At 55.8% G+C, this 15,666-nt stretch overlaps 1 protein-coding gene across 1 annotated transcript in view; it reads left to right on the top strand.

Moving 5' to 3' along the window:
• Window positions 1-15,666, top strand: part of ARHGAP39 (Rho GTPase activating protein 39) — a 57,576-nt gene that overhangs the window by 7,772 nt on the left and 34,138 nt on the right. Inside the window, exons 2-3 of the mRNA XM_090283146.1 lie at window positions 12,866-13,030; window positions 14,257-14,688. Coding sequence (XP_090139272.1) covers window positions 12,951-13,030; window positions 14,257-14,688 — 512 coding nt within the window. The 5' untranslated portion in view covers window positions 12,866-12,950. The remainder of the gene's footprint in view (window positions 1-12,865; window positions 13,031-14,256; window positions 14,689-15,666) is intronic.

The raw sequence follows: 15,666 nt of genomic DNA on the forward strand, positions 1-15,666 counted from the left end.
ACATGGAAACAGACCAGACCCCTGGTGGGGGACACACAGAAGTGGATTGTGATAACCTCACAGGGACAGCAGAGGTGGAGGTGTGCGTGGGATCTTGGGGAGACCCCCAAGGTGGCTGCTAGCCTTGGTTGGGGATGCGGCGTTTAAGTGGCCTTTCTGGAGGAGGGGGTGTCTTGTCTCGAAAGGTAGGGTATCTGTGACTGAGTCAGGGGTGTTAACCAAGTAGAGAAACCGTGCGCCTCAGGTGGAAGGGGCCGCTTGAGGTAGGAATGGCTGTGGCATGGTGGAAGGTCCTGGAGCACTTGGTGCTTGAGTGTCAAGTGAGACAGGGATGGGCAAGATGGAGGTTGGTAGGTGAGTGTGAGGCTGAAGGGGAGCACCCCTCACCTGGCACCCCGCCTGCCGTAGTCAGGATGCCAGTGATGCCGGGGGCCCCAGACAGCAGTTCTGTGTGAGTCCCCTGCCCTCTCCGCCCTCTCCTTTCTGGAGCACATGAGAGCTTACATGAAGATGCTATCCACTTGAGCCGTTCTGTTTTCAATGAGAACAGAAATCATTGGCAGGAGCCCACTGGGAAACGCTGTGGTGAGGGGCTCCATCAGTGCTCCTCGAGCTCTGTGTGGTGGCCCCCCACGGAGGAGGAGACAGGATGCAGGGCGCACCTCACATTGATCTTGGAGTCCTTAAAGAGCAAGCACCAGCTTTGGGGACTTTTGCACTGGAGTTGGCACTGCTCGACCTGAGGGCCCTGCGCTTGGTGGCCCTATACTGCCGCCCCAGCCAGCGCAGGAGCCCGCGAGGGGCCAGGGCTGAGGGTCTGCTGCAGCAGGAGGGCACGTGCTGGCCGGGCTGGGCGGTGAGGGTGTGGTCGATGGTTGTATCTCTCAGTCCTTCGTCCTGTGGAGCCCTGGGTAGTGGTGTGGGACTGGGCTGCTGGGTGAGGTGCCTGCCTCCTGCAGGAGTCGTGGCCAGGGACAGAGACAAAGCAGGGCCCTCAGGGTGTGAGCCTGGGGCAAGGCAGGTGGCCGACCAGGCTGACCGCTGACCACAGGTGCTGAGTGTCAGGAGTGAATTGGAAGAGACTGAAGTATGGAAGCAGGTCTGGGTGCTGTAGCGCGGGTTGGAATTGCACTGCTTGAGGCAGAGTCATACTCCACCCTATGACTCGCCCAGATTTGGGCCCCAGCTTCCAACAGGCACAGACCAGCTTGCAGGACAGGGTGGGGGGCTGCTGTGCGAGGAGATACCTCAGGGCTGGGCATTGTGAAGAAAGCACCTGGGAGCAGGAATGAGGCTTGATTTGCAGGCAGATGAGGTGCATGCCGTCGCCCACAGCAGGAGCAGAGGGACAAATGGAAAATAGGAACTAAAAGGAACGGCAGAGGCTGCTCTGGGAGGTTCAGGGCCCCAGCAGGTTGGCGGGCTCTTGTCCGCCACCACAGAGCAGGGCACCTGGGAAGCATGGTCAAGAAGCTGACAAAGTGCCCTCTGCCCCACAAATCATCTGCCAACTGCCAAGTAGAATAAAGGTGTTTTCAGATTTACCTCCACCTTCCCTTTTTCTAGAAAAAGAAAAGAAGAGCCCAGGCCAGGGGCCTCAGCTGGTTGGAGCATCGTCCTATACACCAAAAGGTGGTGGGTTCCATCCCCGGCCAGGGTGTGTACAGGAGGCAACCGGGTTATGTTTCTCTCTCACATCAATGTCCCCCTCTCTCCCCCTCTCCCTCTCCTCCTTCCTCTCTCTAAGATCAGTGAAAATATCCTCAGGCGAAGATTAAAAAGAAGAAAAGAAAAGAAATGGGAGCCAGGAAAAGGCTCTTGCAGGAGAGGCACCGCCCCCATGGGCAGAAGATCACGGGCACCTGTTTGCCGGGCCTGTGTCACCTTCCTGCGGGCTGTCGGGGGCCACGCACTCTGTTCACCTCCTCCAGCTTTCTCCAGCCTCACAGTCCTTAGCTGTCCCCTCCCGCCACGCCACTCACTCCATGTGTGCTGACGGCCACCTCAGTGGTGAGGCCCAGTGAGGATAGACACCTGGGCTCAGCTGGGGGCGTTGGAAGACAGTTCTTGTGGAGCCCAGTTGTCTTCTTTCTTGTTTTAAAATATTTTATTTACTTAATTCTAGAGAAGGGGGAGGGAGAAAGAAGGACAGAAACATCAATGTGTGAGATACATCCACCAGTTGCCTCTCATATGTCCCCAACTGGGGACCTGGCCTGCAACCCAGGCATGTGCCCTGACCAAGGATCGAACCAATGGCCCTTTGGTCCACAGGCTGGTGCTCAGTCCACGGAGCCGCACCAGCCAGGGCCCAGTTGTTTTCTAGACCACACTGAAAATAAAGGCTGCTTTCAGAGTATTGGCGGGAAGAGGGGTCACCAATGTGGTGAGAGCTTGGCTGAGCGGTTCCTGAGCCCTTGTCGGCACAGCGGCGGGGGGTGGTGCGGGGATGGCACTCGACTGTCATCTCCTGCGGGCCGTGGGCTGTCAGAGCTCCAGCTCAAGCCTCTCAGTGAACAGTGTTTGAGTTTTCAGAGTCAGGCCCGTACCTCCCGAGGTGCTTGCTGCCCCCTGTTATCTGCCTCCCCAGCCCTGCCTTGCACACCTGCTTCCTGGTTCCACAGCCTCAGACAGCCAGCTCTTGAGCTGTTCCCAGGCTACCACCCTGCTGTCCCCCCGCCTGTCCCCAGGCCGCCAGCACCCTCTGTGAGTTCACTGCATCCTGGCTTGCTGCCCCGGCCCCTTGGTGAGCCTCTCCACGCGTGCCTGCAAACACACTGATTAGGAAAAGTGGGGTTCCTGTCACAGGCTGATTTCTCCTAAACTCATATCCAGAGCACGGGCCTCCTCTGGAGCTGCTGCCGAGATGGCTGCAGACGCGCCCTTGGGCCTGTGGCGTGAGTGCCTCTGCCGCCTCCTCTCAGCGGGCCAGTCCAGCCCCTCCCGCCTCCCCTGCGCCTGCCACTGGGGCTGGTACCTGTTAGGGATCGCACATGGGCTGCAGTGAAAGGGGACGCTCTGTTCCACGGGCACCACAAATACTGTGCAGCAGGTGACATACATACTCGGAGCGACGCCACCACCAGCCACTCCCAGTGAACCCACGTGCCGCGAGGGTCAGCGACTGTGGCTGAGGTGGGGGGACAGAGCATGTGCTTCCCTTCGCCCAGCAGCAAGATGTCAAGGTGCAGGCAAGCAGGGCTTTGTGCCCCACGGTGGGAGCTGGGCTTAGAGAGATCGTGGGCAGCACCTACCTAGGAGGGGGGGGTCTGTGTCCTCAGTTGGAGAAGGGGCAGAACTGGAGACTCATGTCCGTCCCGTGTCCCGCCCCTGCCCCAGCCTCCCCCCCCCCCTCCCCAGCAGCAGCTGTGCGGGCAGAATCGTTGGGAAGGCGCTGCTGATTACCGGCTGTGGCAGCTTTAGTGATAAGGGACCCACCATCCCCTTACTTGGCTCCCTCACGGGGACTGGCTTCAGGGATGATTGCATCCAAGTGCCAGGTGGCATTTCTCCTTTGCCCCAAGTTTTATTTCTGCTTCCTTGTGCTTTTTTTCTGAGAAGCCTCTTCCCGCTGGGGACTAAGTGACCGAAAAGCTGGTGCTCTCAGAAGGCAGAGGTGTTTTTTGGTGCCTTGGTGCTGTGGCTCTCCTGGTGGGGCGTGCAGGGGGGCACTCAGACACCTGGAGGGCCCCAGGGAAGGGGGTCGTGAGAGGAGGGGCGGTGACAGAAACTGAGACAGGTGGGCCCAGCCCTGTGGCGCTGGCAGGCCCAGGGCGAGCAGCAAGGAACTCAAGTCCAGACATTGGCCTTTTAAGAATGGGACCTAGGGTTCTGCCTCAGAGCCCCGTTTTCTGTCTTGGGAGGCAAGGACAGATACAGCTGCCCTTCATGGGCATGGAACAGGACATGGCGTGGTGTTTGCACAGCTCCTGCTGCAGGAGGAGGAGGCCATTTTGGGGAGCGGGCGCATCTCCAGGGGTGCTTTGAAGGGGAAGGGGTCGTGCCGCAGTCCAAGCCCAGTGTGTGCTGAGTGCGCTGCTCGCTGCCCCTCCCCGTCTGCGTAATTGTTTGTTGGGGTGGCTGCTGTTACACACAAGAAGGCTGTCGTGGTTCTCCAGTCATCCAGCAGGCTGGTCTCACCCCGCCGTGGGTGTGCCGTCCCGGAGCGCCCCGCGTCGCGTGGTGCTGTGGTCAGCTCCCCAGGTCCGTGGGCTGCAGGCTGCCCGGAGCTCTGCGGGGCCAGCGGGGCCTGAGCTGTGACCTCGCCTGTTGGTAACACATGGTTGTCCTGTGAGCCTTCTGGTCCCTGAGGCTGCTGGCTTCAGGAGCACATCATCCGTGTTCCTTCCTCCTCCTTCCCTTTGGCAGGCCGTCTTTGTGACGGCAGATGCCAGACTTGGGGCCCTTCCGCGGCAGTGTGGGATTGGTCCCATGTGCTCGTCTGCCGACATGTGTCCCCTAGATGGGGGCTGCGGCCAGACAGCCCATCCGTGGACGTTTGTTGAGCCCTCACCTGAGGCCTTATTATGTGTCAGGTTTCCAGAGTGCTCCGTGGATGGTGGAAAGAGTACAGGCCCTGTGTGCCCTGAGATGAAGCCTGGCTAGCCGAGCCCTCTCTTCCGTCCGGCTCTCGTCTCCTAGGACGTGGGTGGCCTGTGGGTGGCAGCGCCTCTGCCCAGCATTCACGGAGCTGCACTTTCTCGTCCGTGTGGGTTGTCCCTTCTGGACTTTCAGGATTTCACAGCCTCGTGCTTTAAATGTGTCTGGTGTAAAGCACTTGTCGGGAGCTTTAAAAATCTTGCCTGGATGCCTGGCCCATTTCGTTCACTGAGATTCTTATGTTTGAGTTTATTCTGCATCTCTGCTGCTTGTCCCATCATTTGGGACAGGTTGCTTTTTTCTCCTTTCTCAACTTCTGGATCGATTTCTTGTTTCTTTTCTGCTAGGTTGGGATTCATTCACTCGGCTGCAGTAGTGGCCGCCCCGGATGTCTTAACACAGAGAACTCATTGACCAAAGTCTGTACTTAACTGTTTTTACTTTTCTCCAAACAGTTCAGAGACCTGACAGCACTGAGTGTGGTGACGTCCATCCCTTCCCCAGGCCTGACCTGTCCTGTCCCCTCTCCTGTCAGGTTCCCCCTGCTGGCCAGGCCCTCAGATGCCTGTTCCTGGTTTCATTTCGTGTTTCCCCTCTGAGGTTCTGAACTTCCTTCCCTGCTCATCATCAATAGATTAAATTTTTTTTAGATAGTTTAGAACTCCCATATCATTAGTTCTTTCTTAGAGGGCTGGTCAAGGCTGCCTCGTTCCTCACGGTGACAGCAGTGATGTGTTTGCTCCCACACACGCACCCCCAGTAGGTGCTGCTGGCCTGCTCCTGGTCCTCCCCGTCCAGGAAGTCGCCGGCCCTTCTGTTACTGGGGCTTGACAGGCCAAACACTGTGACGGTCAGAGTTGGTGAAATGTTTCCTGGGTTTACAAACAGCCTTCTGGGAAGTCTAGCAATTAACTGGAAGGGACTCCCCCAGAGGCAGCAGCAGCCGCTCAGACCCCATTGCCGACAGAGGGTGCAGACTCAGTGGTTCGTCACCCAAGGACTGCGTTGTTTGCGTACGCGCTCTTCCTGATAGTCTTCTGCCCTTTCTATTGGATTAAAAGTTTCTACTTTGTTTTATTTTCCTCCAGTGTACTGATGAACATTTCACAGTGAGCCCCTACCGAAGCCTCTGCTCTCCTTTGGATCTGAGAACAGCTTGTGTAACTTCATCAAACCAGCCTATGTGCTTTTGACTAAAAAGGTTCTCCGGCTCCTGACTCTCCCTCCATGCTCCTGGGCTCTAGGGGTGGGAAGTCCTGCTCTGGATTCTGTGTTGGAGAACAACTTTATTTTACTCCTCTTTCTGAAAGGGAGTCTAGCCAACCTTAGGCCCGATGCTAGTCAGTGTTCTCAGTGCTGCCTCTCGGGGTTCAGTTCTCACCGTGTGGCTGCCTGTCCTCCGGGGCTGCTGTCAGTTGCCTCCTCCTCTGGGCTCTGCTTTGCTGCGTGGTTTTGTGTGTTTGTGGGAATTGTCCATTGCATTTGAGAACTGTCTGCTAGCCTTTCACCCTGGGGGGCTGGGACATACGGGGGCGGGGTGCTGGGCTGTGTTCTGGAGCACTCACTGCCTTCTAGCCTGAGTCAGACCTCCTGCAGAATGTGAGGGTTCAGCCTCCTGGGGGGCGACCCATTTCTTTGACGGCTGCTGTATAATGTTCCCATTGCTCACGCCTGCCTCAGTGGTCTCAAGACATCCCATCATTGCGGTGGCCCCTTTGCTTAATTTTTTTGGAAGATTTTATTTATTTTTAGAGTGAAAGAAAGGTAGAGAAACATTAATGGGTTGCCTCTCATGGGCCCACAACCAGGGACCTGGCCCACAACCTAAGCATGTGCCCTGACTGGGAAATTGAATAAGCAACCTTTTGGTTCACAGGCCAGCACTGAATTCACTGAGCCACACTGGCCTGGGCCCCTTTGCTTTTATAGTCACTATCTACTCCAGGTCAGAGGTGTGGAAGGGGCTCCTGGGGATGTGACGGACGGGGCCCAGTGCGGTGGAGCTTGTCCCCGAGGGAGTGAGGAGCACCATGCAGGGAGGGCCCCTCTGGATCCATTGGGCCTGTGGCTGTCAGTCACGTATCTACACATGGTCAAAGCATGCTCTCATGTACGTGCGCATGCACACACACACAGGTCACAGCATGCTTTCATGCATGCACACACCACATGACCACAAGGTGCTCTCGTGTGCACACAAATGTGTGCGTGTATACACGCCCACACAACCATAGTGTGCTCTCAGTGGTGCACACATACACGCATGTTCAAACAGTTACAAGGTGCTCTCGTGTGTGCACATTACATATGCTCACCCCGGGCATGAGGAGCAGGTGCAGCAGCCTCGTCTGTGGGAGGAGTGTCGCCAAGTTCCAGGAGCAGATTGCAGCTTCCCGGGGCTCGTTTTCAGCACAGGCCTGTGAGGAGCCGGCACAGAGCGTCTTCTGTTCTGGAGCCCGCGTGGGAAGTTGGCATCAAGGACCTTCTCGCCCACTCACGACTGGAACTTTCCCACAGTGGGGATGGGGGAATGGCAGGAGGCTTGGGTGGCAGTTTGGCGGCCCCATGGCATGGTGGGCAGGCAGCGGCATCTTGTCCTGCTCTTGCTGTGCCCCTCACCTGCCAGCCACTCTGCTGTCCCACCCGAGGGTCTGAGCATCAGCACAGGCCAGGTCTGGTCAGTGAGCGACCCTGGGCCACACTTTGCTCATCTGTGGGCTGAGGACTGAGGTGGAAGGCAGGTGGCCACATGAGCCGCAGGTGGGAAAGAGTCCACAGAGGTGCCGTGTCTGCAGCTGCAGTTCTGTTTCAAAGGCTCATGTGAGATCAGGGAAGTGGCAGGCGTGTGCTCCATGTTGCACCCTCCCAGGAGCCCGGGCCACCTCCCGCCTGCACAGACAAGTGAGGTGTGGCCTGGAAACAGCTGAGGAGAGGAATACAGGCTTCAGGACTCGAGGAGAAAACTGGCAGTGACCCCCGATAGAAATTAAAACTCTGCTTTATTGAAAATACAATTAAAAAAGCAAGTGCAGATGGCCACAGCAGAACATAAAACTACAGAAAGAAAACGGGCTGCAAGCAGGGTGAGAGTACCGGCCTGCACCCAAGACGATGGCTCGGTCCCCAGTTGGGAAGCACAGGCTTAGGTCACCGCAGATCACGGGACCGGCACTGCGTGGGCGCAGGAAGTGGGCCGGGCTGCCTAGTACTGCCCTTCTCTGTATTTTCAGTCTTTTCTTCTTTTCTTTTTTAAGATTTTATTTATTTATTTTCAGGGAGAGGGAAGGGAGGGAGAGAGAGGGAGAGGAACATCACTTGGCTGCCCCTTGCACACCCCCAACCAGGGACCTGGCCTGTAACACAGGCATGTGCCCTGACCAGGAATTGAACTGGTGGCCTTTGGGTTCACAGGCCAGCATTCAGTCCAGAGCCATACCAGCCAGGGCTGTATTTTCAGTTTTTCTTTGTGAATTTAGGGCTTTTCTTTTCCTTGCGACTCCCCATTTTCTCCTGGATACCTCCTTCTGGCAGCTGTGGCCTGAGGTGAGCCGCCTGCTGAGGTGCCCTGTGCCCTATGCCCTGTGGGCTTCCACTGCCCTGGCCCGAGGCCGCACCAGGGGAGAAGAGCGACAACAAGTGTTTGCCCATTTGCTGAGCTGAGGGTGGCACTGGGGATGCAATCGTGAGCAGAAGGCGCTGTCCTGACGCGGGTGTTTTTAAACAGTCACCGTGAGGTTTCCATCCTAACAACATCCTCTGCCACAAAGCTGACTCTTTCCTTTGGGGACCCAGGTCTCCCTCAGTCCTGGTGCTTGAGGTCACTGTGCTGCCCCCAGCGCCCATGCTGAAGCCCCTAAGTTGCCATGCGGGGTGGAGGAGCCAAGCTGGAAGGGTTGGGGGGTGGTGTGGTGACTTCTGGCCCTGTGGGCACTAGGAGAGTGGTGACAGGAGTGTTTCTGCTCACGTCAGCACAGCCTTGCAGACTGTCCCCTGTCACCGGCCCTGTCCTGGCCGCTGTCATCTGTCTCAGAGCCCAGTGGGGCGGCAGTGTGCTGCTGCGGGGGCTTGGGGACAAGCTGGGACTTCGGTGTCGGCTGCTCCTCATCACGAGCCAGCTTTTCTGTTCCCACCACTGCCACGTGGACAGGTATTTTGTTCTCTCTAAACAGTCCCACAGGGGCCCCGGTGCTGTTTCGTTGGTGAGGAAAGTCCAGAAAGGCAGGGATGGCGGGGGCATGGCCGCAGGCCCAGGGCTGTGTGTCCTGACTGCCTGTCCTGTGACCTCAGGCACCAGGCAGAAGCCAAGGGCTACGCCCAGAGCGGGAGCTTCCCAGGAGCTCCAGGTCAGGCCCACCTTCTGTGTCCTTTCTCTGTGGGAGGTTTGGGAGCTGGTCCTGACCTTCGGTGGTTCCACAACTTGACAATGGGTTGGGTTATGGTCGTCATAGTCAGGGCGGCCATCCTGGGGAGCGGGAGAGGCAATGAGAGCAGCTGGCACAGAGGCGTGGTGTGGACATGCCAGCCGCCCTGCCCAGCGCAGAATGGGGCATTGTGCCCACTGCTCGGAGCCCCGCTCTCCGCCGCCAGGCTGAGGTCACGCCTTGTTCACAGTGGGGGGCTCATGGAAACAGCACTGAGAGTGCGCCTCAGGCCTTCTGGAGACCATGGCTGAGTCAGCACTTGTTTGTTCTCTTTCCTTCCCTGACACTCACTGAAATGGACAAAAGGCATGAAAAACAGGGAACAAGACTTCAGTCAGAGGCGGATGTCAGCCAGCCGGGAGGAGAGGAAGCCGGAGCCCTGAGCAGGGCTGAGTTTGCGCTTAATGAGGAGGGTTTGAGGGATCCCAGTGATGAAGCGGAGGTGACAGGATGGGGCCTATGGTACTGGTGGGCGTGGGGGACCCTCGTAGGTGTCAGGTGAGGGAGGTGAGCAGCCAGCGGGAGGCTGAGGTGCCCCATCTGCATTTTCTATAAGACCCCAGCTCAGGAGGGATGGGGAGGAAGACGAGGGAAGACACAGAGCTGTGCGGCTGTCGGACTCTGGCAGTCCCTCCGGGCTGCCAACGCTGGCTGAGCGGGGCCTCTGCTCTCCTGGGACGTGGCTCCCAGGGACCTACCGTGAAGGTCAGTGGTCACACTGAAGGGTCTGTTGCCGGAGAGCCTTCGGGTGCCGGTGGAGCCGCCCGCCAGTGTGCCCACCTCGCGGCACCATCCGTGACTGGAGGCCCTGTTGGTCCTTGGTGAGCGCTCCAGACTCGGCGTTAGCATGTGGTGGGGCCCAAGCTGGCCTGTGAGTGCAGCCAGCCTGAGTCGGGCACTGAGATTAGGTGGCTGCAGAGGAGGGCGCAGGGCTGGGTCTCCTACCTGAGCTGGGTGTCTGTCGTGCACCCCTACTGGAAGGCAGAGAGCTACACAGACTGTTCTTTTTGGGTGGGGGGGGGCTGTCTCCTCCCCATTTCACTTACTTAGTTGTTTGTTTGTATTAGTGTTGACTTTAGATATTTATTTTACAGTTTGGGTTTTAACACAACATTTTGTTTTCTTTTTGTTCAGATTGCTTCGGCTTTGGTCACTGGGAGCACTTCTGCCACCGCTGCCCCCTCCCCCCAGGGTGGGGTCTGGTTTCTGTCTACTCTTCCTGCATCTTGGTTCCTGCCCCAGTCATTTCAGCTCGTTCTCCAGGGGCTCCTGGTTCCTGTCATTGTGGATGCTGTTAGAGCCAGGGTCTGGGCTGAACGCGCTGTGGGCTGTTGTTCTAGGTCTTCTGAGTTGTCACAGCAAGGGCGTGTATCCGTGTGTATTGGCCTGTGAATTCTCTCAGTGTGGCCGTCAGGGTCTGTATTCCACCAGACACGAGTCTCCTCCATGGGTCCCTCTAGACCCCTCCCTTGCCTGTCTGTACCCTTCCTCTCCATCAGCGGGAAGCCATTGCCCTAATTGCTCAGTTTCCATGAGCACCTGTCGCAGTATCAGAATTGTGAACCGTATTCATGGGAAGCAACACCATTACCCAGAAGATGGGGTAAGAGGGATCAGATTTACCACCCCCTTGGAGCCAATGAAAAGATGGACCGTGTGTATGACACCTCGGTTCCTACACTGTGAGTGTGAGGTGACAGCACGCAGTGGGTGATTCCTGTGAGGTAAGAGTCAAACCAGATGAGGCTGACGATTTCCCCAGCCCAGGGCACAGGGAGTTTCTAGGTTGTGTTGCAAAGAGCCTGGCAGACTCCCTGAGTTCTGGAGATGGAGCTCAGCGTCCGGGGAACCAAGGTGACTGGAGCGTGCAGAGGTGCACAACAGAATACGTGGAGATGTGCTGAGGACATGCCTCAGCTGCCAGCGGGGTGCTGGCCATTGCGGCTCTGAGGACACTACCAGAGGCCCGGGTTGGGGCCATGCAGAAGGGTTAGAAGCGACGGTGCTCAGGGATCTCGTGGTGTGTGAGAAGGGTCTTCTCTTCAGGCATGATGAAAACTTCATAATTCACTGGGCAGAGGAGGACAGGCAGCCCCAGAATGAATGCTGCTCTCGTGTTCTAATCAACCTTAGAAGCAAGATCCAAAAGTTCCATACTGTTTCCAAGTAACCGTCTCCCAAAACACAGCTCAGGAGTATTTATAGGAACACAAAAATGCAGAGCTTCCAAAGGGTAAAACTCAGTGTGTGGCATGGAAAGCTCCGGGAAAATACAACCCATAATACAGGGAAAGCCGATCAAAACGGATGCAAAACTGACTCAGGTGACAGGTTGAGCAGACAAGGTCCTTAAAGCAGTTATAATTGCATCCCATGTGTTCAAAACCTGAGGGAAATATTGGGTACATAAGTAAGTACTAAAATTAAAAAATCTAAATTAAACTTCTACACTTGAAACTAAATTATCTTAACTGTGAAGGACACCGACAGAAGAGGCATCGCAGAAGACAGGGCTAGTGAACTCGAAGACAAAGCCGTGAGGACGATCCACACTAAAAGAAGGAGGGGAAAGTACTTTTAAACAAAAGCAAAACAGAGTATGAACGAGATGTGGGGCACCTGGCAGGGGGCTGGCGTTTGTGTAACGAGTTGGCAAAGGGGATGGGAGGGACAGAAAAGCTATTTGATGAAAACTATAAACGGGGTCAAACAGTCTTAACAAACCCTAAGCACAAGAAACATGGATAACATTGCTCAAGGCTCATCATAATCAAGTTGCTCAAAACCAGAGATGATGAGAAGTCTTAAAAGCAGCCAGAAAAGAAGACATACTAGGTTCCCCCACCATCCAAAAGCGCGGTGTGACTGTGAAGTCTCCCGTAGGCCAGATGGCGTGGGCGCATCCTGCTGAGCACAGCGCGGGCTGCATTGAGGTGGCACCCGGATGTTCGCGGACAGCCCAGGGCACCGGTGGCTGGCTCAGCGCTGACGTGCTGTACTGCGTGTGGTTCCCAGGAGGGAGCTCGGCGGGGGCCCCCCTCCCTGCTCGGGGCGCCGCTGCCTGTGCAATAGCTCACTCGCTGCAAAATAAACATGGGGCGCTACTTTGTAAAAGGGACGGTCCTTTTGGATTTTTTTCCATTGGCCAAAATGGGGGCTAATGTCACTCATTGCACACATTCCATACAGCAGATGTTTCCCATTCTGGGCTTGCGTTTTTACACATAATGGAATATTGATAAACAGTTGTTCTTCATTTTACATACTGTAGTTCAGTTTATTAACTTTTCTGATTAGGAGACCTGTATCTACCATAAGGGCACAGAGATTTTCTTACATATTTTTTCTAAAAGCCTTATTGTTTTACTTTTAACATTTAGATCTAGAGTTTATCTAGAATTGAGTTTTGGGTCAAGGTTCACTTTTTTCCTAAGTTTATATGTAGTCAACAGAGCACGTTTGAAAAGTCCATTAAATCAGGTACATCAGATGTTCTTGAGCGCTGCACCGTCAGGGGCTGTTAGGTGTGCTTCCCCCATGTTGCCACGGTAGCGCCCGGTGCGTAGCGCTGTCCCTGTTTGATACCGAGGCCACTGCGTCTCAGAGGCAGTGGGCAGCTTTCTTGGGGCCTGCTTGTGAGAGCGTCTGGGTGCCTTGTGGTGGGCAAGGGCTGGATCCTGGGTGAGGTTCAAGGGCAGGGCCTAGCTCTGGACTGGGTGTTCCTCATTCTCGCCAGCGCACTGAGCTGTGAGGGACTAGCTAGTCTGTTACTGCTTCCTGAAACCCAAAGGTGTAACAAGATGTTTTCTGAAATTATGTGCTTAGACAGCAATGCTCTCTCGCAGGGCAGCATCTTCCCTACTGATGCTGGAGGGGGCATCCCGATGATCCGCTGAGACTCCCCGCCTGGGTCCTCAGGAGGAGACCGCAATGTCCCAGACACAGGAGTGCGGATGTGAGAGCCATAATGCCGGCACCCAGGAGCCTCGGATTTCAGGGTCGAGCACCAGGTGAGGAGGGGCAATGGTGGTGCTAGATCTGTGCTTACTTCCTTCCGCGGAAGCCCAGTCCCCAGGCGTAGCCCCCAATTGCTGCTGCAGATGTGAGACAGAGGGAGGGGCTTTCCCTTGTGCGGCTGGACTGGTGTATGTTTTTACATTTCTATTATAAAAACATTGAAAAAAATTAGGTAACTAAAAGGGGGGGGGATATAAAATTGTGGCAAATTCCATCAAAAGGTAACCCCCTTAGATGCCCTTTCCACAGTTCTACACAGATGTTCATATGTATGGACACTATGTGGCTTTTTAAAAAAGTCTGTATAACTTTGTTTAGGTGTCAGTTGTGCAAGTCTATCCCTGTCATTAAGTTTGGATTCACATTAAAACACACGCCCCCAGGGAGAGATGCCCCCAAAACTTTAAAGGTTGACACTAAAAGTCTCATTTATTGTATGCTGCAGTAGAAAATAGACTTTTATAGTAGATAATGTGTCTTAATTTTGTCCAGTTATAAAAGCAATCTGTGAGCATTGTAGAAAACTTGGAAACTACAGCAAAGTAGAAAGGTGCTGGCTCAAATATACCCATCAGTGCTCAAAAAAAGAGGAATCAAGGGTGGCATGTCACATGGCAGCTGCCAGTGCTAACACGACAGTCTTTTTGTTATAAGACACCGAGGACAGAATCCCACCTCACTCTTGTGGAAGGGAGAGCGAAGCCGGATAGCAGCTTATGGCCAGCACTGTGGGTGGTTGCAGGCACCAGCCTCAGGGTGCTGAGGCCGTGGGCGAGGCCATGAGAAGCGGTGCTTGCTCCAGCCGCTCCCCATGCAGCGCTCCAGTCGGAAGGGCAGCAGTGTGACGTGGGAGCCTGGCCCCTCGGCTGTGGGACAGTGAGCCCTCTGTGCCCCACGCTGGCCTGCCGGACCTCGACCCCTGCATGTGTTCTTGGGGAACTAACTGGGGAATCGGGAGGAAGGCTGTTTTTCCAACTGTTACATAAATCTGACATTGTTTCTGTTTTGGACTGATTGTGTGTCCCCCAGCTGGACTTTGTAAATGATGAGAAAACACTAATAAGCTTCAAAAGGTTCATACTGTGTAAGTGAAGGGATGTCTTGCACTGGAAGCTGCCGAATGCCAGATGCAGGGTCTGCAGGTTCTCCCAGCGGGCACAGGGGCTGGGGCATAGGGCCTGGGTGCCCCTCGCACTCACGCCGTCTGCCTCTTTCCCAGGCTGGAGTGGGTGGAGATCATTGAGCCTCGCACGCGGGAGCGCATGTACGCCAACCTGGTCACGGGCGAGTGCGTGTGGGACCCGCCCGCAGGCGTCCGCATCAAGCGCACCAGCGAGAACCAGTGGTGGGAGCTCTTCGATCCCAACACATCGCGCTTCTACTACTACAGCGCCACCACCCAGCGCACTGTGTGGCATCGTCCTCAGGGCTGTGACATCATCCCCCTGGCCAAGCTGCAGACCCTGAAACAGAACACCGAGTCCCCCCGCGCCTCTGCGGACAACAGCCCTGGGCGCGGCAGCAGTGTCAGCCGCGATGGCAGCACCAGCTCCTCCCTGGAGCCCGAGCTGGACACCGGCGGGAAGGCACAAGAGCCACTGGGGAGGAGCCGGCAGATGGCATATGGGGCTGCAGAGGAGGAGAGTGGCAGGTGAGGCAGTGGGACAGGTGGGGGGCAGGCTGCATTTCACCAGGGACAGTGGAAGCCGTAGAGCTGCTGACACCTGATGTGCACAGTGGGGTCTGTCGTGATCCTCTGAGAATGACATAAAAGCACCGGGAGAGGAACGAGCCAGTTGGCTGCCAGGGGAGGGACAGTACAGAGTGTGCTGAGGTGGGTGGGCTCAGGCAGATGCCCATGCATCTGGCGGCTGCACAGCTGGTCATGGGGCTCTTGCACAGGATGGGGGAGACAGACGCACGCAGGGGTCAGGTCTGTGTGCATGCTGGACACACACTGAGGGTGTGTCTGCTGCCCAGAGGTCCAAGTGGCTCCGAGCGAATGCCTGGGAGTCGTGCAGAGAACATAGTCTCCTGCTGGTGAGAGCCAAGGGCCGGGAGGCGAAGCAGCGGGGCGCACGTGCTTTGAGTGCCCTTGGGTGCCTCCTGGGGCCCATAGGCTGTCCTGGGTCCTCTTATCCGGGACTCAGAGAGTGGCTCGTTCGTGGTGATGTTGAATTCTTTTTTGATCGCTGACTCAGGTGAAGGGATTAGGTTCTTTCAGGATTCTCTTGACAAATGTGTTTGTCGCCCACACTCTGGGTACTGGCCTGGAGATGCCGCTGCCCACCCCTGTACCCTCCAGCCCAGTGACGAGCTCTCTGGGGGACAATATCCTTTCTCCAAGTGCATTGTAGATATTCTGCCATAAAGTAACACCAGCAGGTCAGTGGGATCAGGGCTTCAGTGGAAGAGCTGTTTGCATTTGGGTGAGCGTTGGGTTGAATGTGTGGATCAGTCTGGGCGCGGTGGACGTCTGCATTAGATCGTCTTCTCCCCTGTGTGAGGATCACGTGTTATTTCTAGGTATGTTATCAATTTTATAGTTCTCTGCCTTTGTAAGTTCTCTCTCTCTTTTTTTTAAGAATTTTCTTTATCTTTAGAGGGGAAGGGAGGGAGAAAGAGAGGA

The sequence above is a fragment of the Furipterus horrens genome, unplaced genomic scaffold, assembly GCF_987537825.1.
Source record: "Furipterus horrens unplaced genomic scaffold, mFurHor1.1.pri manual_scaffold_7, whole genome shotgun sequence".
Taxonomy (NCBI): domain Eukaryota; kingdom Metazoa; phylum Chordata; class Mammalia; order Chiroptera; family Furipteridae; genus Furipterus; species Furipterus horrens.